At 41.8% G+C, this 27,074-nt stretch overlaps 1 protein-coding gene across 5 annotated transcripts in view; it reads left to right on the top strand.

The window, feature by feature from the left end:
- The window catches only part of FRAS1 (Fraser extracellular matrix complex subunit 1), a 360,126-nt gene that overhangs the window by 222,473 nt on the left and 110,579 nt on the right, over window positions 1-27,074 (top strand). For all 5 annotated transcript variants that reach the window (XM_019556365.1, XM_019556367.1, XM_019556366.1 and 2 more), the window contains 8 exons: window positions 1,905-2,045; window positions 2,689-2,829; window positions 3,709-3,849; window positions 4,678-4,948; window positions 7,463-7,547; window positions 13,747-14,073; window positions 21,587-21,740; window positions 24,679-24,857. In XM_019556365.1, the coding sequence (XP_019411910.1) occupies window positions 1,905-2,045; window positions 2,689-2,829; window positions 3,709-3,849; window positions 4,678-4,948; window positions 7,463-7,547; window positions 13,747-14,073; window positions 21,587-21,740; window positions 24,679-24,857 (1,439 nt within the window). The remainder of the gene's footprint in view (window positions 1-1,904; window positions 2,046-2,688; window positions 2,830-3,708; window positions 3,850-4,677; window positions 4,949-7,462; window positions 7,548-13,746; window positions 14,074-21,586; window positions 21,741-24,678; window positions 24,858-27,074) is intronic.

The following is a 27,074-nucleotide window of genomic DNA, read 5'->3' as shown; positions in this document are numbered from 1 at the left end:
TTGTCTCTGCTTTTATTAAGTACTGCACCACTGAACCAAAAAAATGGGGAAATATTTAAAAGACACATGACTAGAAAGATTTCCAAAACTCCCATAGGAAATATGCCATAGTGGAAATGTGGTCTGAAGATACTATGGCTTTATCATGGGCTGCCATTGGTATTCAAAGGTCTAGAGTACAGTAATTATTATTCAATATTGATTTCTAACTATCTCTCCTTAAGCCCAACTTAACTTAGTCATGTGGGTCTATTAAATATTTCAGTACTTTAGAGAAGCATTGTGGCTTAACACATAAGGGATTGGGCTGAGAATCAAGGGTCTAGTCTTGCCTGTGCTACAGATTTGCTGGGTGCATCTACACATGATGCTACACTACCGTAGCAAGACGCTACGGAGATGTAGCATTCATGGGCAAAATCCATGAGGTTGCAGCTACGTTGCTGTAGTGACACACTCCCTGGTTATAGTATGTTGCTACGGTGACAGTGCCTAAGTATAACTGCGAGCAGTACCAGCTGTTACTGCACCGTCTTTTACTACTTCCAAAAGGAAGTAACAATGTCAGTGCAGTAACAATGGTACCACAACAGCACGTGTAGATGAACCCACTGTGTGGTGTTTGGAAAGTCACCTTCCCTATGGGCTTTTGTTCCCTCTCCCTCTCACTGTCTATTTTGTCTGCATACACACATTCAAATGATCCAGGAGAATTCTCCCATCTCAGCATGCTCAGCAGATTCTGTCTGCCTGGAGGAAGGTGGCAGTAGTGCACAGGGCAGCCCTGATTGGCTGACCCAAACTGCTTAGGGTCAGCCTGTGTCCTTCTGCAGCACAATGTGATATTGTGGAAGGGGCATGTTCCACTTCCTGCTTGGCTGCAACAGCAGACTTCAGTGAGCAATATACTGTCTCCCTGGAGGTGGGGCAAAAAGGAGGTGGGAGTAGAACACCCTGGGAGGCTGGAGGCATGTGTAGTGGCTTTTCTCAGAAGAAAATATGTACAGACATTTACTCTCCCAGCAGAAACTCTCCTGGGAGTGATTTAGCCCTGTTTGTTCCTGAGTCATTTTTCTCTTGGAGTGGCCATTTTTTGCTCTGGGAGCAAACTCCTGAACATCTGTTAATCGTGGTTTCTCCTGGGAGAGCATTGACTGTCCCAGGAGAAACTGAATGTGTGAACCTTGCCTTTGTTACATTGCAAGCTCTATGAAGCAGATATGGAATTATGTGGTGATACAGGATCTAACACCCTAGGGTCCGAATTTTGATTGGGGCTTCTCAGTGTTACTGCAGTACTAATACTGTATATCAAACTCCACTTTGGAGATGCACAGACTTTGCAGCAGACTCCAGCAACACCAAGGGCATCTGAATGCACAGCTGAACTGAGCCACATTCACTCTATTTTTCTACCTTGAGGACTTCCCAGGAAGGCATTTTGACTAGAGTCTGACCCTCCCCTTTTGTTCAGTTAGAGTAACTGGGAAAGCTTCAGAATCCCAGGACCTGCCGCATGTGAAAGTCTCAGGGATTCATTAGTACTTATGAAGATAAGTACTCATGAGCAACAAGCTCAGTTGGCAGGTGAGGACTGGTGGCACTAAAAAATAAGGTCACCCCTCTTTAGCTGCTAAGCTGCTTTGCTGAGAGGCAATGAACAATAGCTATCCATGGCTGTATTTTAGCATAATTAGGAAATGTTAAGCCTAAGAGGAAAATATCATGCTGTTGTAAGAAGACCCTTCTTCAGAAATCATTTTTATTTTAGATCTGTTACTCTGTACGTATTTCAGCCTTCACAGTTAGGCAGTTAGCCACCACATCAGTGTGCAAAACCACTGGTACAATGCTAAATGCCCATAACAGGGGGCTGCCCTACTCGAGCATTTCTTTTATTCCAGAGTGTGACTGGAGCTGTAATGCTTGCAAAGGTCCCCAGAGGACAGACTGTCTACAGTGCATGGATGATTTTGTTCTTCACGACGGGGCTTGTGTGAAACAATGCCCACAAGGTTTCTACAAGGAATCAGACATTTGTCAGAGTGAGTCTGTGGGCTGCTGCTTTTAGTTCTTGTTACAGTATCATACTACGTTAGTTTATTTTTCAATTTGTCTCCATTGTCATTTGCTTGTCTCTCATTTTAATCTGCACGTATGTCATGGTTTAGCCCTTTGGCTGCCCTCAACCACATGCATATGATATATCTTTGCATCTTTGTTGATCATTGATGCTCAGCTCTGATTGACTGAGGAGTCATGAGAACAGTCAGTGCTAGTCAGAGAGCCCCAGTAGCATTTATGCTTCTCTGTGAATTGTGGTTGTTATGTCTTGTTTTGTGTCAGGGTGACAGAATAGTTTTACTAAGAGGTTAGATTTGTATAGGACTGTTTAGCTAGGGATGATTCTGCCTCAGGCAGAGGCTGGAGTAGATGACCTATAGAGGTCCCTTCCAGCCCTACTTCTTTATGATTTATCATGGTATAAAAGAAAGAAAACCTGCAATATGTAATTGCATGTCTTGCCTTAGTCTGATTTCATATATTGCATTATTCATGATTGAGAGAAGGACATACCCAACACATGTAGAGAAAAGCATAGTTTTCATAACAGTAGCAGTACAAGGTCCACTTGCTAGCATATATTTGGTGCTAAATTATTTTGGCTTCCTTGGTGTTTGTTTTCAGGATGTGATGACCACTGCCTCCAGTGTCACCAGCCAATGGAGTGCACTCTTTGTGAAGCTCCATTTTTTCTCTTGGGAACCCAGTGTGTCCGTGAATGTGGGAAGAAATATTATGAAGACCATGTGAAGCAAAACTGTGCAGGTGAACAGACCTGAGGTGGAAAGGTTGAAGGGGATTGAGGTTGCAACTTCTTCTGTTCCATTCATTAATTCACATATCAGGGCTTAGGCAAACAAGGAGCATGATGTGAAATGTTGTGAAATTTACTGCTGACTAAGTGAAATCAATTTGAGGAACAGCCTGTGTCTGCAATGGCATAAGTAAGGTGGGACAACCAGGACAGGTGCCATGGGCACTAAGTTGGGTGGGGGAAGCAGAAAAAACCAGCTGCCACTGTAGCCCTACAATTGTACCAGTGGCATGGCAGCAACTGGAAGTCATTGCTGCCCCTGAGTGTGGCATCTGCCCCAGCTGCCCAGCCATATTGTTACACCTCTGTATGCCTGCACTGGAACCTACTTGCAGTGAATTAGGACACAGCATAATTCTATGCAGACTGCAAGTCTCGTTTCAGTGACCCTTTAAATTTGTCTAGAACAAGAGTAAAGTATCCTTTATATATATAAAGGATATAAAATTATATATATTATATATAAATTTCAGATATGTTCAAAGTTTTGTGTTGTAACTGGAGACCAGCTACTTGTGCAGACTCTGAATACGCATCTAAATTTTTCAACTAGTGGCTGTATTTTCAACATTTTTGTTTTGGAGAGAGATTCCCTGTACTCAGTGAGGCGTGCTATTCTTTCAAACTTATGAAAATTTTTATTTTTAAGGATGCCTATTGTGTATATGCAATTGTGGGCACACCCTGGGTGTCCTCTTCAATCAATTTTGCCATTGTAAAAGGTATTAATGGCAGGAACTGTTTCCTATTATGAGATACAGGGATACTTTCCAATGCATTGTTACATAGTTTGATGTGTCTAATGGAGCTGTGCTTTCCATCCATATCAGCTTGCCCCGCAGGATGTTTGGAGTGTGATAATGTCAGCCAGTGCCAAGTCTGTGATACCACCACATTTCTGAAGAACAACCTTTGTGTGTCTGAGTGTGGCCGTGATTTCTATGGTAACAGCAGGACTAGAAAGTGTGAAGGTGAGTGTTTCTTATGATAAGGCTACCTACCTGACATTTGGTGACAGGTTTTTGGCTCTAGAGGTAACATTTGTTTAGAAGTATTTTGAAGATCAAGTTTTATACAGAATTTCCACGTTTAGGAATCAGCTATTAAAAGGAATTGGAAGCTAGTCCTCCATAGCATTTCTCGTGGGGAAAAAAACACGAATGGGCTTATAACTAAAGTTAACTAAATATATGTAAGTACCCCTCCCTTCAACTGCCTGCTTTCCTGCATCATCCATGCAATGAAAAAAACAACCTGTGTAGGAAAAAGCAATAATACTTAGTATTTATAACATGCCAGTAAGAGAAAGTCAGTGGGCATTGTTGCATCTGTTTTATAGATAAGAAAGTAAAATGAGAAATGATCTGCTTGCTCAAGTCACACGGACAGTGCCAGAGACTGGTTCTGAATTTGGATTACTCCTCCAGACCACACTTTCTTCCTTCACTGAAGGGTCTGTGACACTTCAACCAGTTGAGGGCCGTGGCAAACTCCTATGGACCCTGCCACACATTCAAATTAAGGCTGGACAAAAACCAGCTATAAAGTTGTTAAATATTTTGAAGAACTAACTTGGTAGCCGGTTGGCTCTCTTTATAGCTGGATGGGCATTTTTATTGCATGGTAATTACTTTGCACATGCAGCCAGTCTAAAATTTTTGCATGATTATCCAGTTAATTGCATAATTAATGTAACACATGGCAGGGGCCTTAGAAAGACCAAGGAACTCTGAAAGCTAGGCTGTGATTGTATAGGGGTTGAATATCTGTATATTCATGCTTTTCTCCCTTATTTTTAGCCACCAAGCCTTCTTCTGTTCTCCTATTGAAAGGTTCGTTCACAGTAGGGATTGGTGGGATAAAGCCACTTGACTTTTCTGTCATGGCTGTGCATGGCAAAGATGGCAAAGATGAAGAGTTTCTATTCCATGTGGTCAGTGTTCCCACCAATGGCAGGCTAGTGATAATGGTTGACAAGAAAGAGATGCAGCTGAACAAGGGCGACCATTTCACCTGGGAGGATGTACAGGAGAAGAGAGTCCGCTTTGTGCACAGCAAAGAAAAATCCAGGTGACTGGGCACCTCTGTTTTTATGTCTTTCTTTGAGAAGAGGGATATATTTTGAGGGCAAGTACTCAGTCTCCTAGAACTGTGCTGTAGCTTGTTGTTTCTGTTAGGGGCACTTTAGTATTTCCCTTCACTGTTAAAATTCCACCTAAACCAAAGCTGCAGTATCATGGTTTTAGATGTGGCACGATATTTATTCTCTGTATTTATAATGAGAGAGAGGTACAATATAGCTCCAGTTGAAGTTAGTGGGAGTTTGCTGTTGGATTCAGTAAGGCATAGAGCAGGGCCGGTTCTCGAGGAACTATGGTGTTCATGGTAATTTTGTTATTTTTAATGGTGACTGTGGCAAATATAGCTAATTCATTGATTACAAAGGAAGATATTGTATTACTTGCACATTTCTGCATCTCAGCATGCTCTGCATTCAACCATTACTGGTTTAGGTTTTAATATAATCTATGGAGCATGTATGGTACACCTGATAGTACAAAATGAGTACCTGGGAATGCTTGTTTGCTAAACATATTTCATAAGAATGCAGATTTCTGAGTGCCAGCTGAATGTGCCAATGCAAGAGTGGAGATTTAGCCAAAAATATACTTCATATTCAATGCCACCATAAAAACAGAATAAGCTCCTCAACCTAGGCCAAAACAAATGGAGTTATTAAAGTTCTACACATGTATAAACTAAGAGTAAGCCCCTGGCTTTCAATAAAATCTTTATACTTTCATCGTGCCCTTTTTGGAAAAATCAGAAAACAAGTTTACAAAGCTTAGCTAATTCTGAATTAGAATGAGGCAGCAGTATGTTGTTTTCTGTAGAATCAGTAGAATATTTTTATGCCTGATCATGAAAAAGAAATGCCAGGATGTTGGCTTCAGAATTTCTAGTTGGGAGTGGTGGGATCAAATGTGCAGGGTTTTCAGAAGCTTCTTAGTGAATAGGAGACTTTTGTAAATCCTACCCAGTATTCTTGAATAGAGAGTAGTTATATTGAGAGTCTGGGTTGAATAATTACTATGAGTAATAATAGGCAAGAGGAAATGGGGTACATCAATCCATATTATGAATGGACTTCAGTAAAGATACTGTGAAAAACAAGATGTACTTAAATGTGAAAACATTTAACTCACTTACCACTAATTTACTCTCTCCTTTTTTAATGCTATATTTCTTCAAATACAGGATGAGATTTCCCCCCCCGCCAGTTGTCACAGGGAAAAAAAGTCCCATGTCTTATAATCACATACAAGGAAAACTCACTAAATACATTATCTCTCATTAAACTGCTGCCAAAAGCAGCATGTGCTCAGCAGTGGAAACCAACTATAATGTTGACTGAATGCAGCCAGCATTGAGCATGATTATAAAGCACATAGCCCACATTAGGCAGACATACTGATGGGAACCTACCACAAGAAGTGGTCAGTATAGCCTATCTGAATAAGACATATGGTAGTGCCCATTAAGTGCAGTCCTTCTCACTGCCAACTCTTTTGAAAGTCATCAGGAGCCATGACACTGCATACATTTTGACTTCCTCTTCACTCCTACACCTGAGCTGTGCCTTTTGTTCTCTTTTCCAATGATTCCTGCTTCTTCACCAGCATTAAATGTCTAACAAACATCACAAAGCAGGGGCCAAACAGTTCACCTTGAATCTATCTGTAGCTCCTTCTCTCAGCCTGCCACATAAGATTAGTGTGGTCCCATTCTTCACACTGAGGTGACACCAGACTAGGTTGGCCTGAGCCTCATCCACATACAAATTTTTGGAGGATCCCAGGACTCATGATGAGAACACCCAGTTCCAGTCATGAGTGGGGGCTAATTAGTGCGTGCATCCTTTGTGGGGTATCTGGAGTACAGACACATACTGAGCAGTGCTGAGCTGTGGGGTCACCATGGCTTGAAATGCTGGGCCCAACCCAATAAATTATGTGGTTAATCATGATCCTTTGGCTTTGGGCTAATAATATCATGTGTAGTTGGTATGTAGGTTCCCAAGTGTTGCTCAAAAGCATGTTTATGGAGTATCTGTGCTAAAAGTTGCAGAAGTTTCAAAAAAAGGTAACATGCATCAATTCTGGATGAACTATGTGCATGGCTACTATATGCAAATTGCTACACCCATGTTTCATTTCAAAGTTATTGTTTTCAGATTTGCTTCTCACTTCCATGTGCTCAGGGAGGGCAGGGTCTGACAGTAAGGAAAGGGGGAAAGGGTTACTGAGGGGAAAGAGAACCACCTGACCCCCCCAGATTTATTTTCCCTGCTAGAGCAGTGGTAGGGGGACAAATCCAAGGCAAACCTCCAGTAATTAGTTTCTATCCCTGGAAAATTATACCAAAATTTTATAAATTTCCAATGTATAGAATCAAATGGTTGGGAAATCATCATATAATCAGGATCATCTTTTATTCGAGTAACAAAGCTATAAAAGTCCTAGTCTCTGAGTGTGAGTCATTCATTTATGTTCTCTTTTGGGGGTATTTGTGGTACTTGTTTAGGAAAGGACAATTTTCCTTGAAGGTCAGTGATCAGCAGAACTTCTCTCAGCCGGAAATGATCACCGTTCAAGCAATTTCAACACAGGTAAAGCTGAAGGACCCTCTGATTTTGTATATATTTTTAAAAGAGAAACTCTGACTTCTTGGAGGAATATCAGATTAAGCAAAACCTAATCAACTCGAATTTCTTTAGGCCAGAGAAAATTTACTGTAAGTGCTCCTGGACAGATTCTTTTACGTTGAGAAGGGGTGACTCAGAGGAATTACATCAGTTACAGTTAGAGAAGAATTGGGACCCGTGTTGTAGTGCTGTGCACATTTAGGGTAGAAGAGCAGAGTGAAAGCTGATATTTGTGTTAGGATTCCTTCCTGTTTAAAATCCAAGATTTAGTTGACTTAGTTCTTCAGTCTTTTATTGCTTGTCAGGTGAGCCATCTCTATAATAGGTTCCTGTGCACCTGACACTCTCTATTCCAGGGCTGCCAATCCAGTACAGCAGCTGAGAACAAACTAAGCAAAAGAGTTTCTGAAATGCTTCTGTGTATCTACTTGTGTACCTCTTAAACCACTCACCTCTTTTATTCAAGTTGATCTGATCATCAGGTGTTTCCTTTGTATGTTGCTGTTATATCTGCACTGTGCTACTCAAGCAGCTCATTACATTCCGTGCCTTACTGACTTAGCCAGTGGTGCTCAATCTTCTAACCCTGTGAGCCAGGTCCTGCAGGTGGGGTTGGTCCACAGGCCAGATCCAGTGTAGGGCTGGCATGCAAAAGCAATCTGGCATGCCAGCTTGATCCTGTGCATCAGCTCTGGCCATTGTCGGACTCCACATGCTGGCCCAGCCCTATACACCAGCTTCAGGCATGGTCTGATTCTGCTGATCCAGTGCATGGAGCCATATTATCTGGCCTGCAGGTCTCCCCACAGGTCTGGAAATTTGGCAACAGGGTAGTAGTAGTAGCATTAATTGCCACAACTCTGGAAGGTCTTCCAGAGCCATTGCAATTAACATGGCCCTGACACCAATTTTTTTGGACCCATGAGGAGCCCTGAATGACGTGGCTTTGGCCCATGGGCTGCAGGTCAAGCATCACTGGATTTAGCAAATGACAAATTCCTGTCCCAAAGAGTTTACTTTTTATACAAGGCAAGATATAAATGATGAGGCAAATAAGCATTGGGTGGGTGTGGGTGGGTAAGAAAGGGTTACAAAGCTAATTGAATGGTTTAGCACTGATTAAATATGTGTGCAGATTTTAGATAATCAGTAATCCCATCTCATCACTGTGTATCTGATTTGCATTTAAATAAGAGTAAGTCTGCGGTGACTGCATCTTATGTAGATATGCCTGAGCTAGTTTAAAACTAGCCAGTTTGGACACTGATAGCAGCTTAATCATGGCAGCATGGAGCTGAGCTCAGGCAAACAACCAGCATATCCACCCAGCTTCTCAAGTAGTCTTTGCAGTCCATGTTGAGCTGTTTGCTACCACAGTTATGCTCCTAGATGTATCAGAACTATCTAGCTTAAGGCTAGCTCAGGTATATTTATATGAATTGCAGTCATTGCTATATAGACATACCATAAGCCAAAAGTTGGCAAAATATGGTCTGCCAAAGGATCTGGATCCAGCCCACCAGGGGATTTTTGCCCCGGGCCCCAGCTTTGCTCTGTCACCACTCCACAGTATTCATCCCAGGCCCAGCCCCACCAGCCCATCCTGCTTCTGGATGCTGTGCTCTGCCTGCTCATGATCCCATCCCATCCACCTGCCCTGTGGTGCACTATCATGGGCTGGATCACTTCTTCCCACTCACCCACAACAGCTCATCAAAACGCTGTAAGCCACTTACAGAGTTTTGATGAGCTGTTGTGGGTGAGGGGGAGGAAGTGATCCAACCCATGATAGTTCACCAAAACTCCCTAAGTGGCCCTCCTGCCCAAATAATTGTCCACCCCTGCCTTAAGCATATAGAAGTATGAAGGGACATTAACATGGGGATGAGAATCATAGCATCGTAGAGAAGTAGCACTGGAACGGATCTCCAGAGGTCATCTAGCCCAACCCCATTATACAAATGCAAAATCTAAACTCTTTGTAAAACTACTGGCACAGCACAAGACATAACACCCTAACCTGCCACAGGTAAAGCAGGGAAACTACAGCAGCCAATGTTCTGCTTCTATAAAAGGTTGGGAATATACATTATATATATAATCAATTATTCACATTGTCACAGCAGTGTAAAATGTTCTTACCATTGGTCCTTCTGCTACTGACTTGCATCTGCCTTATTGGGCTGAATCATGATGCATTGTTTAGTGTCTTGAGCCTTGAAATTGGAACTTTTGAACTAGAAATATTCAAATGCCATGCTTAGCAGTGCTATGTTTGAGGTTTACTGTGGTGAAACTATAGCAAGCTGCAAGGCAGTTCCAAAGTACCCTGGGCTGCTGATTTTTTTTCATAGCATATAGCATCAATGGCCTTTTAGCAATATTTTTAATGTTCCTAGAATGAAATCAATCCTCCACTTAGAGAAAGGTTGATGTTTATAGGCAGAGTCATAGGAACTGTCTGAGGCATAAAGTCTCTTGATCGTGTGAAGTTAGTAGAAGTTTAGAGGGTTGAGGACTTCACAGAATTGGTCCCTTTAATGCCAGTTGGAAAATAATCTTGTTTCCATGCTCATGTTTTTAACCATTATGTTCTATATTGATTTGATTAATTGTGTCCTAGATTTATTTTAAGGCCAGTAGGAGAAGTTGGAAAGATCACCTGGCCTGATCTCCTGTCTAAGACAACTGAGAGAATTAATTCTGGTTATTCCCTTATTGATTTCAGTTGATCCTGACATGTCCCAAAGCATAAGCTGCTGTTCACAGCAGTGGGGCTCTACCTGAGATTGTCAGTCTGCCCCAAATCCATAACTTGATTTAATAACCTCAGTTTTGCCAGTCAGTTCTCAGTAATCCTGATAAACTCTGTATGTGGGAGCTGGTTAAGGGAAGGCCTCTAATGAATATTTTCATAACTTACACTTTATCAAAGCAGAACCTTCCTTCATCCTTGCCAAGAGACAGGCTAGAAAAGAGATTATTGACAGCAAGCAGTATTTTATGGGTATTGATAGGGGGCTGTCCTCACAGGGAAGAAACTCACTGGAAGGTGGGAAAATCTGGGTTGTTATTGGGCTTCTTCTCAGGATGTGTAAGGCCCTGTAAGGTCTTTAAAAATGTCCAAAACAGTCCAGGGGAGGAACGGTTTTGTTTTACTGTTTCAAGGCCCACTTCCTTACTCTGGACTAAGTACATACTGTTTCTTCCCATGTTAATTGATTCAGTTATTTCCATTTAGAAGCTGTAACACAAGCTGAGGGCTGCTAGCTCCATTAAGATATTATGCAAGTCATTCATGTGTGCGAAGCCATCCCTTCAGATTTTTTTTAATGTGCATTTTAGGGAATAGTTAGTCCCCAGTTGCTCACATCCTGTGCTTTGGCAGCACTGCTTTTTATGTTGCAGCAAGAATATCAGCTTAATAATGTGTGCTGTTTGCTTGTTTAAGCAGAGAAGAGGAGCTGTTTTGAAAACAAGCCACATTTCAACAAACAACAATTTGAAACTAAGGCCCCAGCTAGATGTGCAGTTAGACATGATTGGATCTTATTCATGATCCACACAATCCCGCTTCCTGCCATGCCACACAAAGAGTCATGATTGTGGGATCAAGTATCAGATCCCATGACTGGCAAGTAGTGAGCTCCTGTTGCTGGGAGCTCCTTCAGCTGATGGGGCTCCCAGCTGCTAGAGTGCACCTGGCTACACAGTCAGTTAATGAAATGCTAGGAACCTGCCACAAAGTTATTGTACCTTTTTGTGGAATAACTTTGTGGCTTATTCCTCCTTTTATTATACCATTAATTGATTGAACTTATGGCTGGGTTATAACTTAAGACATGATTAAGTGATTAATCACATCTTAATGTGTAATGTATCCCAGGTGCATAAGGTCATCATTAATATGTATTTGTATTATGGAAACCTCTAACAAGGTCAGCTTCTATTTCACCTATTAGGTATCTAGGTGGACATAAGCATCTAAGTGTGATTTCTAGTCCACCCTGTTCAAGTCCTGAAAATCCATTAGTGCGTCTACTTTTGTAACACCCCATCACCTTACCCTTAAGGCTAAGTTGCAAAAAGTCTATGAAAAGAAGGGAGATGGACCCTTCTTTTTGCTATAGCAGTTCTTCCAGGATCTGAGCAGGGTGGAATAGAATAGCATTTAAAGACATTTTTACATGTGCAAGTGCCACAGCGCTGAGTGCTTTGAAAAGCACCTGGCGCTGCAACTCTTGCAGTTGTATAAGTGGTGCGATGCGCATCAGCACTGAGAAAATGACAGCGGTGAACTTTTTAACTAAAACACCGTGGAGGTGCTTTTCCAAAATGCACCACCGCCATTTTCTGTGTTCTGACATGCATTTCGTTGCTTCTACAACTGCATGCAGCGCAGCACAGTATGTGTCTGCTTGCAAGTGGAGCAGACTCATTTAATTGAGTCTGCTCCGAAGCAGTGGATCTGTGGCATATCGCCAAACAAAACGGTATGTGTATAAATGCCCTAGGTGCCTAAGTCCAACTATGTGCCTAATAGGCAGAATACAGTCTGGCCCTGGAGGTTCCATTCATGAGTTACTCTCGTGGTTGAGCAGTCATACAAAATGGAGCGAGAGTTGCCATTCCAAAGGGGCAATAAAAATATATGGCAGGAGCCAGCAGGTAGAGATGTCTGTTTTTTTTGCCTTCAAGGTTCTGATTTTTGAAATAACATGTTTTCCCTTTGCATGCCACCTAGATAAAGCCTCTCTTTTAAACCTGAAGGAAACTCATGGGTACCAAAACAGCTCAGAAGTGAGGCAGTGATCTGCATGTATGTCTACATGAGTCACAACTGTACTTTCATGTAGACATAAGCTAGCTTTAAACCAACTATTTGATGCACCACATGTAGTCTGGCTGGAGCAGCACAGATCTCAGTGTTGGTGAAATATACCTGACCTCTCAAGCAGGTCTCCTCCTGTCACTAGACTGCTCTAGGAACCAAGGTATGAACATCTATCTGGGTTATGTCTGTGCCGTACAATACAGTCAGCGTGGCATCTGCAGTGCAGACAATTTCCAGTGCCATATCCATTTTTCTGTCTTGTCTTTTTAAATTGTAAGCTCTTCAAGTGGTGGAGAGTCTCTGCTACCCTGGGTTTTGTATGGGATCTGGCATAATGCACCTCTGATCTCAGTGGTTCCCAGAGCACTTCCATAATAAATATTGCTATTTAATATTATCCTTCTACCTGAGACTGCAATTGTATTAATGTGATTAAGCAAATTTGGACCTGATCTTTACATACATGAGAGAGAGCCAAGGAATGCATAAGAGCTGTAGGAAGTGGAACTGGTGATACAGAGAGTGGCGCTCTCTCTCCCACCAAGTAGAGAAATATTGTCCAAGCAGGTACAACAGGAGGACTTGCCTAAGAGAAAAATATATGCTACAAACTCCAAGGACATTTTCTCCCCTCATCACAGCCTACTCCAGTAGAAGTTATGCCTTTTCCATCTCAGACTGGCACTGGGTAAGCCAGAGCAGTGTGACTGCACTTGAGTCAGGACTTTAAGTATGAAGACAAAGGAAGCCATAAAGTAGTGGAGATAGTGAGTACATTTTTGGCCAGGCAGGAAAAAGACAATGTTTCTACTCAAGCATTGTATTTCAGTCTACGCAAGTTCAGAATCTAGATGTCATTAAGTTAGGCCTATGAGTGTTAAAGTATGTGTCTGAAGCATAAACCTACCAAATATGCAAGGGTCAAGTCAGTTTTTTAACTCAGATATCTCATGACCTAAGTGAAATTGTGATTTGTTCCCAGGCTGCTATTCAGCTCTCCAACCAGAGCATCCAGGTGAATACACACAGTGATTATGTAACTAAATTGCTTAATGTGTAAATGTCCTGAGGTTTTTATGTTAACGTTGCCGCCGTGTGTGAGTCTTTGTCGCATGTAATTAAATCTGTCTAAATTGCTAGATATTCTTAGATCTACCTAGGTGAGGAAAAGTGCTGCAAGTGATTCCCTGTTGCGCAGAAATATGAGCTTTCCAGTAAATGAAATTAATTAATCCTCCTCTCCCCTCCTCCAATCTTTCATCCCTGGCTTTGATCATCAATAGAGCTCTGTAGTTTAGCAAACATCTAAGAGCTGTTTCTGTGTTTTAGGCACCATACATGCTACGGAATGAAGCCCTCTTTATCAGCAGAGGGGATATTGGTGCTATAACAGATTTGCTCCTTGATATTCGAGACAATGACAATCCTCAGGATGTAGTGATAATGGTTTTAGACCCTCCGCATCATGGCCGGCTGGTTAAACCTCCAGGGGACGCAGCTTCTGAAGTCCGAGTATTGAGCCTTCATGAACTGGCCAGCGGACTCCTACATTATGCTCATGATGGCTCCAATAGTCTGGATGATACAGTTGTTCTTCAAGTGAATGATGGGTACTACTTTCAGAATGTTCTGTTCCACATTAAGATTGTTCCAAAGGTATGTATCATGGTAAAAATCCTCTCATGCAGCGCCCAAATTAGAAGTACAGAAACACAGCATATTCGTTAAATACCAGGTCTCATTGATGGGGATGCAGTCAGAGATGGGGCAAGTGATAGGGTTGTTACAGGGCTTGCAAACATCATCAGGGTTTTGGTAGAAAGTACTAAATAAGGAATACTTCACTTTAAATATAGTTTAGCTTCCAGTTTTAGGGGATGAACTTCCAAAACTTGGGGGAAGGACCAGAGAGGCTAATTGATAAATGGATTTGCATTTTACTTTATCTGCAGTTTTTCAGGCTAGGGTTTGGAACAAGCAATAAATGTGAAAGTGGAAAGGGGCTTGACTCCATCATTGTTCCCTGTGAGGGAAGAAGCACTGGTGTGATAGTAACACCTCTCATTGATCGATGGGCAGCGAACTGTTGGAGCTGTACCATAGCTGAAATGTTCATGTCTTGATCTAAATTGTCCCCAAGGGAAATTTGGGCCAGTACAGTTTAGAAGCAAAGTTCTCATTCAGATCAGGTTCGAATTTTCCCAAAACGTGGGTTTGAGGGTGTGACTGAAGCCCATTTCTGACTGGTTTTAAAGCGAATACTTAATTTGATTTCCTGGCCAAAATAGGCTGTATAGCTAAGTGATATCAATATCAGAACAGGAGTGCAGATGGCAAAAATAGGGCAGGTTGGTATTTAGAGAAGAGTGGTCTTCAGTCAATACGTAACCCAGTAAGTTAGTATGCCATTGTCAATACTAAATTGCAAGGAGAGTGAATTTGTATGAGGAATGGATGGATCTCAGAAACCAGGTGCCAGAGCATTTTCATCAGTTAAAAGTCTGGGCTAAGAAAATATTCACATCCCTGACTCCATCTTCAATATGATGGAAAAGTGTTGAGTGGGATGGCTCTAAGGTAGTGATTTTCAACCAGAGTGTCACCCTGGGGTGTTTTGAGGCCCTTTCAAGGGTGTCCTGGGGTGATTTGCAATGTTAGCACTGTTAGGTGCGCAAACAGGATTCACATGATAAACCCAGTGGTTTCAAATAGGAATCCATAGCATTTAAACCTGTTATGGCACTCTTTTCTGTTGTCAAAAAATGAGTGAAAATAAGAGCTGGCATTTTCTGAGGGGTAATCTAACTAGGGGTTCCTTGGGTCTGTAAAGGTTGAGAACCACTGCTTTAAGGGTACATTAGTATCTCCTAAGATTACCATTGTTGCTGCTTTTTTAATAAACACTGTTCCCCTTAACACTTCTTTCTCACTTGGGCCTCCTTAATCTTTAGGAAGGTTTCCAGTGACCTTTGAGTGTAGACACCTAAACTTTAAAAACTTATTGATTTTGGTGTCTCCTATTTAGATTATAGTTTGTAATTAAAAGCTGGGTATTTCTGTTTGCAGTAACTACATATGCAACAGTATTTTCCATTCTAAGCACAATGGAATATATAGCAGTAAAGGTAAAAGCTGGTGTACATTAACTACTTTTAATTGTAGTATGTTACTTTTAACTATAAAATATGTGATGTTTGTGTGATGGATGCTAAACAAAACATTGTAGTGTAATGAGCATTTCAGTAATATGAGTCACTGCAATAAAATAAGAATCTTCAAAAAGCCAAGAACTTATCCACCTACTGCCATTTGTCTTGTCATAAGATAAGAGGTCAGATTTGTGGAATTGTATTATTATGTATTACAGACACAGGGATTTTGAGAGGCCTCCTGAGTGACCTTGGGCAGGGTGGTTATTCTCTCTCTGCCTTGCTTCCACATCTGCAAAATGGAGATAACAGTACTTCTGTTCTCTCAGCCTTTGTTTGCCTTACCCATTTAGGGTGGGATTTTCAAAACAGCCTTAGGCATCCTTCTCTTGTTAGTTTTAGTGTGACTTGGATGCCTTTCTTAGGGCTCCTTTGAAAATCCCAGCATTGAAGAGTTTACCGTACCGTCTCTGTGCCAAGTAAGTAATTATCATAGTGAGGCTTTGATTTCATCTGAGGAGTCTAGATGATGCAGTGACACATACAGTAAATAATAATAATTGATGCATGACTTATGCATGTCAGTCTGATGATCACAAAGAGTGTCCTAAGAACACTGGTGATGAGTCATTCAGATCTCATGCCCTAGAATAGGAGCAGTCCTACAGTCTGTAGGTCAGTGCCAACCTGCTTTTTGCTCCTTTACTGGGGTAGCCCTCAGGACTCAAGCAAACAGAATTGCAAAAAGTCTGGAAGCAACTCCATTGCTGAAAGCACTTTTTGATATTGATTAGTCAGGTTCTGTTGCAGATGATGATGAAGGTCATCAATGAAGAATTGCTGAGTATAGTTTATTAGCCAATTTCACACTCCCTTGTCTCTCCTTATTTTCCTGAGTCCGTCTTTGCAACATTTAGCTTCAGAGATCAGTGAAGGTAGTGAGAGAGAGAGATGAAAGCAAAGCAGGATTTAGGATGAGGTAGGGTTGGCAGATGCCCAGCTTTTGCTTCATCCTAATTATCACCTCTCTACAATAGCCTTGAGAGATGAATGGGAGGTGAAGCTTGTTTCTGAAGAGGTGCTGTTTAGATGCGCACACGAAATATTCCTCTTTCTTTTCTCCATCTAGTTTCATCCAAAGGCTCTTGTAGAATCTTATGTAGACCTAGCTGGAGCATCTTATATTTTTACCACTTGTCTAATCTGAATACCTTTGAGTACAGGCACTTTCTAATAAAGGTTGTGTTCACACATGGGTATTACAGCATCTAAGGTTCCCCAATGGTCACAACAGCCTCAGGACTGACTGGACTTGACATACATTCAAATCATCCAGGACAACTCTCCCAGGTTTCTTTCTCTAAGAGAAAAACTTACCTGTACGGAAGGGCAAACAGAGAAGCACTAGGCTGCCAGAGGGTCTGTAGGGCATGCAGCCTAGAGAGTTTTCAGGCTTTTTGTTCAAGTGAATATGTCAGGGTCAGGGAAGGTGGGGACATGGTCTGTGCTGTGCATAGGGTCCTCCAGCCTTTCCCTCCCCCATGCTGTGTTGTAGCCTACCTGTGGCTGGGCGGGGATATATGCTTGTGTGCTTCCTGGCACCCAAGTGTGCTGCAGTGCGATTCAGGCAGGGAACAAGCCAGGAGCAAAACAGTCTGTACCCCCTAAGTGCTTCAGCGCTGAGCTTTAAAGACTCAGAGCCATTTTCTGTTCCCTGCGTGGCTGGGACTGACACACTCTCTCCTTCCCCTTCTGTTTGTCTCCAGGGAGCCACTTCACAGGGGGTGTTCTTCAGTTATTTTTCTCCCAGAGTGGCCACTTTTACTCTAGGAGAAAAATAATGAACCTCTGTACACGCATGGTTTCTCCTGAGAAAGGAGGGACTCTCCTTGGAGAAACTGAATGATACCCAAGCCCAAAATATTGCTTATTGATTTTTATAGAGGAAGTTGTGATTTGAAAAATAAATAGTCCCAAGATTCCTTTTATCTCGGCTTAAAGAATCATGTTTCAGCCAGTGAAGCAGCACACCAGTACTGCCAGAGTAGAAAACAGCAGTGACCTGGTTCTTTCAGGTATTTTGAAGTTGAGATGTTTATTGATTTAAATCCACCATGTATTGGTTTCTGCAAAGCATTTTCTTTAATCCCTATCTTTGCTGACATCTCAGTCTTCCATGTTTGTCAGTGCTTGCTCAAAAACTTTTTGAACTGTTGGAAGTTGGAAGGATTGACCTTTTTTACAGGAGCACGTCATAATGATTTTCATGAGTGTGTGTTGCTGTCCGACACCCTCCAAGCATTTGAAATGTATATTGTTGCAGATTGCCCAGTCATTAATGATGCTCTGGAGGGGGATGGGAGGGAAGAAAGCCCACCCCTGTAAACTTGTGGCCCTTTTCAGCATCAAATCAGTTAAAGAGGAGAGATCTTGTTGCATGTTACATATTGTAGACATTGGCCTTGGTGATCCCTTGGTATGAAACGTGGAACCCTTTCCCTTCTGAGTAGCTGCTTTGGATGCAGCCCAATTTGGATGTGGCCAAAACCGACCTGTATCTGACTTGTATTTGATGGCCCGTGTAGAATGGGCAGCAGGTGGTCTTGGGTCATTTCCTAGTAGATGGATATTCCTGCTGTACAAAGTCTGCCAATTCCACGGCCACCAGCACTGAATTTGGCACTGCTTAGCACTTTTGTTGGCCGTTTCCACAGGAAGATACAGATTTGAATAGGCTCTTGATTTGCTAACTGCAAGTCAGCCAAGTTAGAGTTAAGACACACTGGCAGAGCAGTGTGCACTGCAGTAGGCCATGATGCACATGTTTCATGATTGAACAAAGAAACCTTTTAGTCTCCTGGATTATCCAAATGCAACTTTCATAAGTAATGGGTTCTCTCTCTCTCTCTCTCTCTCTCCATTCTCTTTCTCTCTCTCTTGGTAAAAATATAACTACTTGTCTGAATGCCAACTAAGAAAAATCCAAGAGGATTCCAGTTGTCTTAATGAGGGGGAGAACTGTCAGATCTAGCAATAGTGGGTTACTTAAAGGAGGAAAAAAAGCAAAAGATTAGCAAGCAAAGCAGTCTTTTGTTGAGTACATGTTGTTTGGATCACAGCATCCAAACTAGCTGGGAATATTATTGCAAAATGACAGACTGGCACACTGTGGGAACTGAAGGGTCCTTAATTCATTTATCCACTCGTGCCATTATTACACTGGAACTGGGACCTTGCTTCTAATTAACAGTTACTTTGAAATTATTTATTATCAAAGAGTGCATTTTGTCTGCTCACCTTCAAGTACTCTGAAACACGACTAATCTCTCTCTCTTTTCTTCTGTGCTGTAATAAACCTAGTAAATCTCTCTGGCCTTTTCAACCTGGTCATTTCCTGCTTCAGAGCTATGCTTTGATGTTAAAGGCCCTATATGTGTTGTGACTTTGCTGACATGTTAAGACAAGTGGGAAGTTCCCTTCCGTACTGTTAGTATTGTCTTTTGTTGGTAACCCATCTTGTCTTATTTCTGTTCAGTTCTTCTAAAGATTAAAGCAGCCATTTGTTCAAGCAGAATTCTTTGTTTTACATGCTGTAACAATTAGGATTGTATAATATTTGAATATAATATCAACAGTAGGCAAAATTTATGTAGCCTATATTAAATGGCTTTTTAAAACTGACTAACTGAGAGATCTAAAAATAAATGGAAAACATCATTTTTCAGTAGGGGTGTGTCTTTCCATAGAGATCACTTCTTGGTCCATTGCTATTCAGTATCTTTATCTGTGATTTGGAAGAAAATATGAACATGACAAACTAAAGATTTTAGATGGAGATGTAAATGATGATCAGGAATCTGGGTTATCTGTTTGCCACGAAAAAATGCGTTAAAACCCAGATATTCTCATTTTGAGGAGAAAAACCCAGATATTTTCATTTTGAGGAGAGAAAAAGTGGGAAGCAATGGGTTTCCCTTTGCAGGCTGGAAGAGTTGCAGTCTGAAAGGGGCTAAGGGGGGAGCAGGCGGAGGGCAGACAGGCAGGGGGTGCCAGGTGCATGCTCACTCATGCACATGGCCACCAGGCAGCCTGGAGAGCTGCTCTCTGCAAGTAAGTCTGGCGGTGGGTGGGATTTTGCAGGCCTGTCTGCAAAATATTGCATACTCTGCAAAATCACAAATTTGGTAGGTTCTTAGTTATGGGGGACTTTGCTAGAAAGCAGTGACACTGGAGAGGGCTTATGGTGTCTTAGGCGGTAACCTTACTGGCTACCCATCTGATGCTGTGTCTAAGAAGACTGATAAAATTTGTGGGTGTGAAAAACAAGAAAATATTGCATTGGAGTAGGGAGGTTGGAGTAATACTGCTCCCTTTTGGATGTCCACATCAAGGACTAAATTGAAAAAATTGTGAAGGCTTCTGAAGACAGCTGCATGAATGGTGTGAGGTCTGGAAAACCTGTCTCACAGTGACAGATTTTGCAAGCTCAGTATGTTTTGTTTTATCAAGGAGAAGCTGAAGAAGTGACTTGATCATAATGCATAAGTACCTGTATGTAGAGATTTCTGATAGGAGTCAGCTCTTTTATTTAGTGAATGGAGATATAATTAGACAATTGGAAGATGTGGCTAGATAAGTATAGACTATGAATAAATCAGAGATTTCTAACAGGGAAGGCAATTACCCACTGGAATATTTATCAAATGGTGAAGTGGGTTTTTTGAGTTCAGTCTTTAAATCATGACTGGATGTCATTCTCGACCAGAAGCTCTAGTTCAATCAGAAGATAAAGCTTGAGGCAGAAATCACTGGGTGGAATTCTACAGGCTCTGCAATGCAGTACATCAGACTAGGTGATCATAATGATCTTCCCAAGCCTTAGAATTTGCAGTCCAAATTTTGGGTGTGTGAGAGCTTGTGTTGATGTTGTTAAATGGGCTTTATGACAAAGAAACTTGTCAGAGAAATTTGGCTCCCCAAATATTTATTTTCCATTTTGAAAACTTCAGTCACAAATCAAGCAGGACAAAGTTTGGTGTCTCCAAATACTTGTCACTATCACACCAGGGCCCCTAAGCCTATTCATGTATTAACAAGACTTTTGGAATTGCAAAGTTATACCAGGAATTACTTGGGGGAAAAGTTTCCATTTATTTTAGATGGCAGGGGGGAAAGCAGTTATTAGTTCAGAAGGCAGAATACATTATGATGCAAGCTTTAGAGACTTAAAAGTATGTTGGGAGCATTATTTAAGGCTTTTTTAAATTTTAAGAGGCTTCAGTTTGTGAACATCTTTTGGGAGAGTAGGTTTTCAGAAGCAAGGAGAGATAAGAGACATGTGGGTGAGTATTCTAGAGCCAGACAAAGGTTTTGGAGTGAAAATGGTGACGAGCAGGTGGACTTTTCATAGGGCATGCACAGATGTAACATGTGAAGAGTGAAGGTTCAAATGTACTTGGCCAATGCAGCTTTTCAAAAATGATGTTGGAACAACACAGGAACAGCTTTGAAATGCTTCATTATGAAGCACTTCATGTGACATTTGCACTTGTAGTATCATAGAGATAAATCCAACAGCAGAGCAATTGCAAAGGGAAAGAAAGGGAAGATGAAGATGACATCAAGACACTGAGGGTGAAGAAGGCAACTAGTCTCTAAGGTTTCTGTCCCTCTGTCCTCCCTTCTGCCGTAGAAGAAAAGGGGGCAACTGAGGGAAACTAAAGACAATGGTGCCAGATGGGGAATTGAGATCAGTGGGTGTTAGGATTATAGTAGCCAGGTAAAAGGGTTGGTGTCAGAAAAGGGTCTTGGGGAGGAGTGGTGGAGGGCAAAAGGGAAGAGTGAGTGGGCAAAAGGAGAATAGAGGTTTTCTTCGTGAAAGAGATTGAGAGAGTCAAAGAACTAAACACTGTGAATTTGGAATATTTCATCTCAGCCTTCTCACTTTAGAAATCTGAGTATACTGGCCCATTACCACTGCTGGTCAGCCAGACCTTTGCTGCTTTGCTCCCCACTTGCAGAGTGACAGAGGCCCACGACTGCTTACAAACTCCTTGGTGTGGGTCCCAGAGGGAGGAATGCTGCAGATCACTAATAGGATTTTGCGAGCAGAGGTGCCTGGTGCCGGCGACTCTGAGATCACCTACACAATCATCAAGGACCAGCCACGATATGGTAACCTTATTCTGGGGCTTTTATCTTCCATCTTGTGGTGGTAGTAGTGGTGGTCTTCTTTCCTGGGTCTCCCATCCCCCAGCAGAAGCATAGGCATCTTAATGTACCTGGTCACTTAGTACAAAGAAATGACACTGGCTGTGTAAGGAACACACAGCATTGATTGATGAAGGCTGTTGTCATTTTGTTGTATTTCACACAGGTCAGAAAGATTTTGAGAAGACAGTTCTTCAGTCTTATTTTCTAACAAGTATTCCTAAGCACAGCATCCAGATCTATCCAGTGACCAGTTCAAATAGGCCCATAAGCTTATAAAATAGTCATAATAGTCATGCTTCAACTCCAGATCTAATGTCCAGTTGTTAGATCTGCACATTCTGCTTCATTGCCCCATGGTTCAAAATGAATTGTGGTTACAGAATCACAGAAAAATAGATCTGAGAGAGGTCATCTACATGTGCACTTTAATGCACATTAGCCTCTTTTACTGCATATTAAATCATCACAAAAAGTGCTTTTTAGCTAATGCTCATGAAAATAGGTCAATATGCATTTTTCTAGTACATCATAATGGGGGCACTAGATTTAAAGTGCATTACTTGAAGTGCATTAGTGAACATGTAAACACACCCACTTAGGACTTTAAGAGGTCATCTAGTCCAACCTCCTGTTTAAGGCAGGATCATCCCTGTCAATTAAGTTGTTATGGATTGATACCCTTGTAAAGATAGTCGCATCGTGTATGCCAAATAATATTATTGTATGATAAATTTTAGATTAGGAGTAGCACAGAATATCATAAATTCTGGGAAACAATTGAGCACAAGCTCCATTTGGCCAAAAAAGGACTTGATTTGATTTTGCATGTGTGTGCACATGCGCGTGCACAAGTGCACGTGTGTATGCGTATGACAGAGGGAGTCACTGACTTGAGCTAAATTGCTGGTATTTGAAATCTTTTCTAATCCTTTTCTTCAAATTCCCATTGTGGAGCACTAATCTCCAATCTGAGCAGCTGCATTCACAAGCAGTCTTCATTTTGCAGAACTGTGATTTTTAAAAGCACCCTACAGGTTGAGGGAAAAGAGGGTGAAAAATAATGGAATTTGTGACTGAAATACAAATGCAGAGAAGCTAGATGCAAAAAGGTACAGCACAACAGGGCTGGATGCTAAATGTGAACAAAATGCAAAGTTTTCTTATCAGATTTTGTCCCTGTGGATGAAACAGTATCTCTTTAAATCACATGTGACCTCAATGAAGCAACTGTTTTAATTTACTGGATAGGATACAATCTTGCATTAACAACACAGTCTTCACTTTTTGCCTGTTGTTTTTTATAATAGTTTGGGTTTTTTTTAATCTCAGCTGACCCCTCATAGAAGCATTTATTACAAACCAGGGCTGGCTAGACAAGAGGCATTTCACTTATATATGCCAGAAACCTTCTCCTTTTTAATAACTAGGCACAGATTAATGAAATTAGGAGTTTTCTGTTCATAATCTCATTTTCTGATGCCTAATTTTAATCTGAAATTATATTCCTTTCCTTGGACATATCTACATAAAATGTAGCCTTGCATGGCAAAAACCGTGATGCGATACCACTGTGCGGTAGTATTAGGCTACTGTACAGTAGTGTCACAAAAAAGGTGTTCACCAGTGCTACTGCGCAGTAATTCAGGTTACTGCACATTTATTTAATACTTGTTTATACAAGTGCAAAATAAAAGCACAGTAACAACTTCACAGTAGCATCTTATGTGGACACATCCCTTGTGTCCAATAATTATTCTCAGAGCAATTAATTGTTAATTAACAAACACAGACTTTGTGGCATCAGGTATGAAACAAGGAGCAGGAGCCTATGATCTACAAAGTTTGTATACGAAAAATTTATTCTTGGTAGTTAAAAAAAAATGCAGAAAATAGGCCCCGAGTCCTAACCCAAATCCAGTTGTACCTTTAGGCAGGTACTTAACATTCATGTTGGTACCATTTTGTATCATCTGCATAGATTTTAGAACCTGTTTCTTCTGGGAGGGCACGTGACCCCATGCAAGGCTCTGACATGCTAGTCACGGGAAAACTGAACCTATTAACTGTTGAGGGAAGCCCTTGTTCCTTCAACCCAATAGCCTAATGGTTAGGGCTTTTGTCCATGGAATATTAGAACCAGGTTCTAAACCCCAAATTATTTTGACAGTTGTCACACTGAGTAGCACATTACTGTGTGAACAGTCTTAATGATTTAAAAAAAAATCCTAAGAAAGCTTTTGTTAAATAGATTTCTAATTTCATGTGAGTAAAGGTATCAGAAGTGGGCTTATAATTGGAATCATGGATCTAACTGGTAAGGGAATATTAATGTAATTTTATAAGATAAGACAGAAGCATGATATTGCAACCTGCTGATTTTTATTACTCAGCCATTATTTGAATGTGGTTTTGGGAAATGAACTAAAAGAGCTTAACATGAGTATTTTGCAAATCAGAATGATTAATGCTGCCAGCACAGCTAAAATAATATATAATGTATGTGTTTTTTGATTCATAGTCATAAGGGGACACTTTCATAGATCAAGACAGAAAAGAGATGTACAATAAAATACAGCTTATTCAGTTCTTCTACAGTTATTCAGGGAGCCTGCTATACATTAAGGCTAAATTTATATGCATGAATACAAAATGTAAAAGGATATCGTTTAACTTTTTCACTCATCATATATAACTCCATAACAAACAAGTAATAGCATTTCATTTTTAAGGATGTGGCATTGTTTTTGTAGTATAATCCTTAGCAAGGTTTTTATTTGATTTACTTGGCAAATCTTAGAAATAATGAAGCTATTATGTGTCATCTAATAAAAAGCAAAGGCCATTCTGATACCTTCTTTCCTTGTATGTGTGCTCTCACTGTACATTTCTGCTTTCACAGGTGAAGTGGTCCTTCTGTTGCCCATGCCAGCAGATGGCCCAGCTGATTCATGGCAGCGCTTACCAGATGGAAGAGCAGCCACACCAACCATGTCCTTCACCCAGCGGGACATCAGTGAAGGCATTGTGTGGTACAAGCACTCTGGATCTCAAGTAGAAAGTGATTCCTTCGATTTCCAGGTACTGTCTGTTGAGAATCATAATTAAGCCAGCTGTTGTGAAGCAGCTTTTGTTTTCCTCCGTAATTTCCTCTCTCTGCTGTGCCCTAGCCCTTATCTATCATGCATGATACTTGTGTCTGGGGATGCAAAGTTTTAATCAGTCCCCAGAAATCATATTTCACAGGGAAAACTCCCATTTATGCCAAAGAGAGTTTGACTGAATAAGGACTTTAGGATTTGCTCCATTGTGCTGTCTAGTGTAGAGGAGCCATTCATCTGGGGGCTGATCTATTAGAATGACCTCCAAATGGGGATGCTGACCTCATTTGTCAAATCATAGGCTACATTGCATATTTAAAGAATGCTGCCTTTCAGGTGACTTACAATGGGATTGTCAACTCCAAGCAATTTGTCTACATGTGTAAATGGAACCACTCTCAGAAGACAAAGTTAGTTTGCAATAGTCTGTCCCAGGGGTGGGCAAAATATGGCCCGCAGGCCAGATCTGGCCCACCAAATAATTCTGTCTGGTCCCGTGGCTGCTCCTCTGAAGGAGGATTGCATCTGGCCCACAGCTGACCTGGCTTCTTATGCCTTTTGCAGGGTGAAAGAGGGACCAAAGTGAGGTACCAGCATGGCTGGGCCCAGATAACCTGTGGCTCTCAGCCCCCTTCTCCCTGCACCCCCTGCCCTGCCCGAAGTCCTCAGCATGCGGCCAGGCCAGGCCAGGCTAGGCTAGTGCCGCGCTGTGTTCCCCCACTTCTTCCTGAACCCCCTTTCACAGCCTAAGACCCTGGCATGCATCTGGACTAGGCTAGTGCCACACTGTTTCTGCGTATTGCTTTGGGCCATGTCAGCATGGATAGAGCAACTCATGCACCTTCTGCCCAATGTGGCTTCATGCCAGGGACACAGGGTGACGGGGTGTGGGCAGAGATGCAAGGAGCTCATGTCTGCATGCAGGTGTATCTGCATGTGCCTGTGTGTTTGCACGTGTACATGTCTGAATGTACATATGCAGCCTTCAACGACTTAACAAAACTCATTGAGCAGCCCTCCAGCCCAAATAACTGTCCACCCCTGGTTTATCCTGGTAATGTATCTAAGCAGAACAGAAGGGCACGCAAGAGAATATCACTTTTCAGAGCAAACAGGCGCACTGCGTCTGCATGTGTAGGCCCTACATTAAGACCATCACAAACAGAAAGAGCAGACTCATTGCATTGTATGAGATGTAGCTAGAACTGGTGTTTCCAGAGACTGACCCTTGATAGGTGTCAGGATTGTAACTCCTTCCTCCAGAGCTTTGAAATGAGATGTTCAGCTGCCTCTAAGGATGGCCCCTCTATTTCTGGAAGGATGATGATGTGATCTTTTGCATTCAGGGCTGGTGTGTAGGAGAGCCCTGGGGCTGACTGGTTTGAGTGGGAGGATCATAAAGAGTGGGAACGGATTGAAGGAACAGGAGGCATATTTCCCCTACTGCCCTTAGAAACTGTCACAAAAGGTGTAGACAAATTAAGAAAATTACAGAGTTAAAAGGAATGAGGATTTACTTCATGTCAGCTTCTACATGGTATCAACCCTTGTGCCTGCTTTGGGCTGGGTGGTAAATAAGAGTTAAAGTAAGGTGAATGAATTCTGTTTTGTTGAGGAGTAAACTGCTCCTCCTTTATATTCAGTTACCATGGGAGGAGAACAGACACATTGACCATCACTGTGGAGCTGCTGACATATGGTATATCCCTGCCCTCTTTAAACTCTATCCATGCCATTGGAAAAGATAATGGCTTCATGTCCTCTGAGCTTTTCTGCAGATCCTCTACTCTTTCCATGCATGGGAAAAATTATTTTCAAGAATGAGAAATCCCAGAGACACCTGGCACCAGGGGCAAACCAGGGGGCAAAAGACATGGTTGACCCTGTTTTTTTGCAGTAGATGCCCTGGCCATGTCTGAATTGTGTGAGGCATAACACATGGAGATCTTGAAATCCTTGTAGGTCAGTCATCTCCAACCTTTTTAAGTAGGTGATCACCTTTGGCATTTAAAAAGCAACCCAAGATCTACCATGCACCACCCCAGCATTCCCCCTCACCCCCACTCCCCAAGCAGGTAAGTCAGGGGGTGGGGGGCAGATTGAGGCAGACAGAGGAAAAATTATTTAGGGGCATGCCTCCCCAGCCAGAGCCGCGCTCAACTTACCCCTGCTCCTGCCTCTGCAACGCTGTCCCTCA

This window comes from Crocodylus porosus, unplaced genomic scaffold, assembly GCF_001723895.1.
Source record: "Crocodylus porosus isolate Cpor-Errol unplaced genomic scaffold, CroPor_comp1, whole genome shotgun sequence".
NCBI lineage: Eukaryota > Metazoa > Chordata > Crocodylia > Crocodylidae > Crocodylus > Crocodylus porosus.
This window is presented reverse-complemented; position numbering and strand designations above follow the sequence as displayed.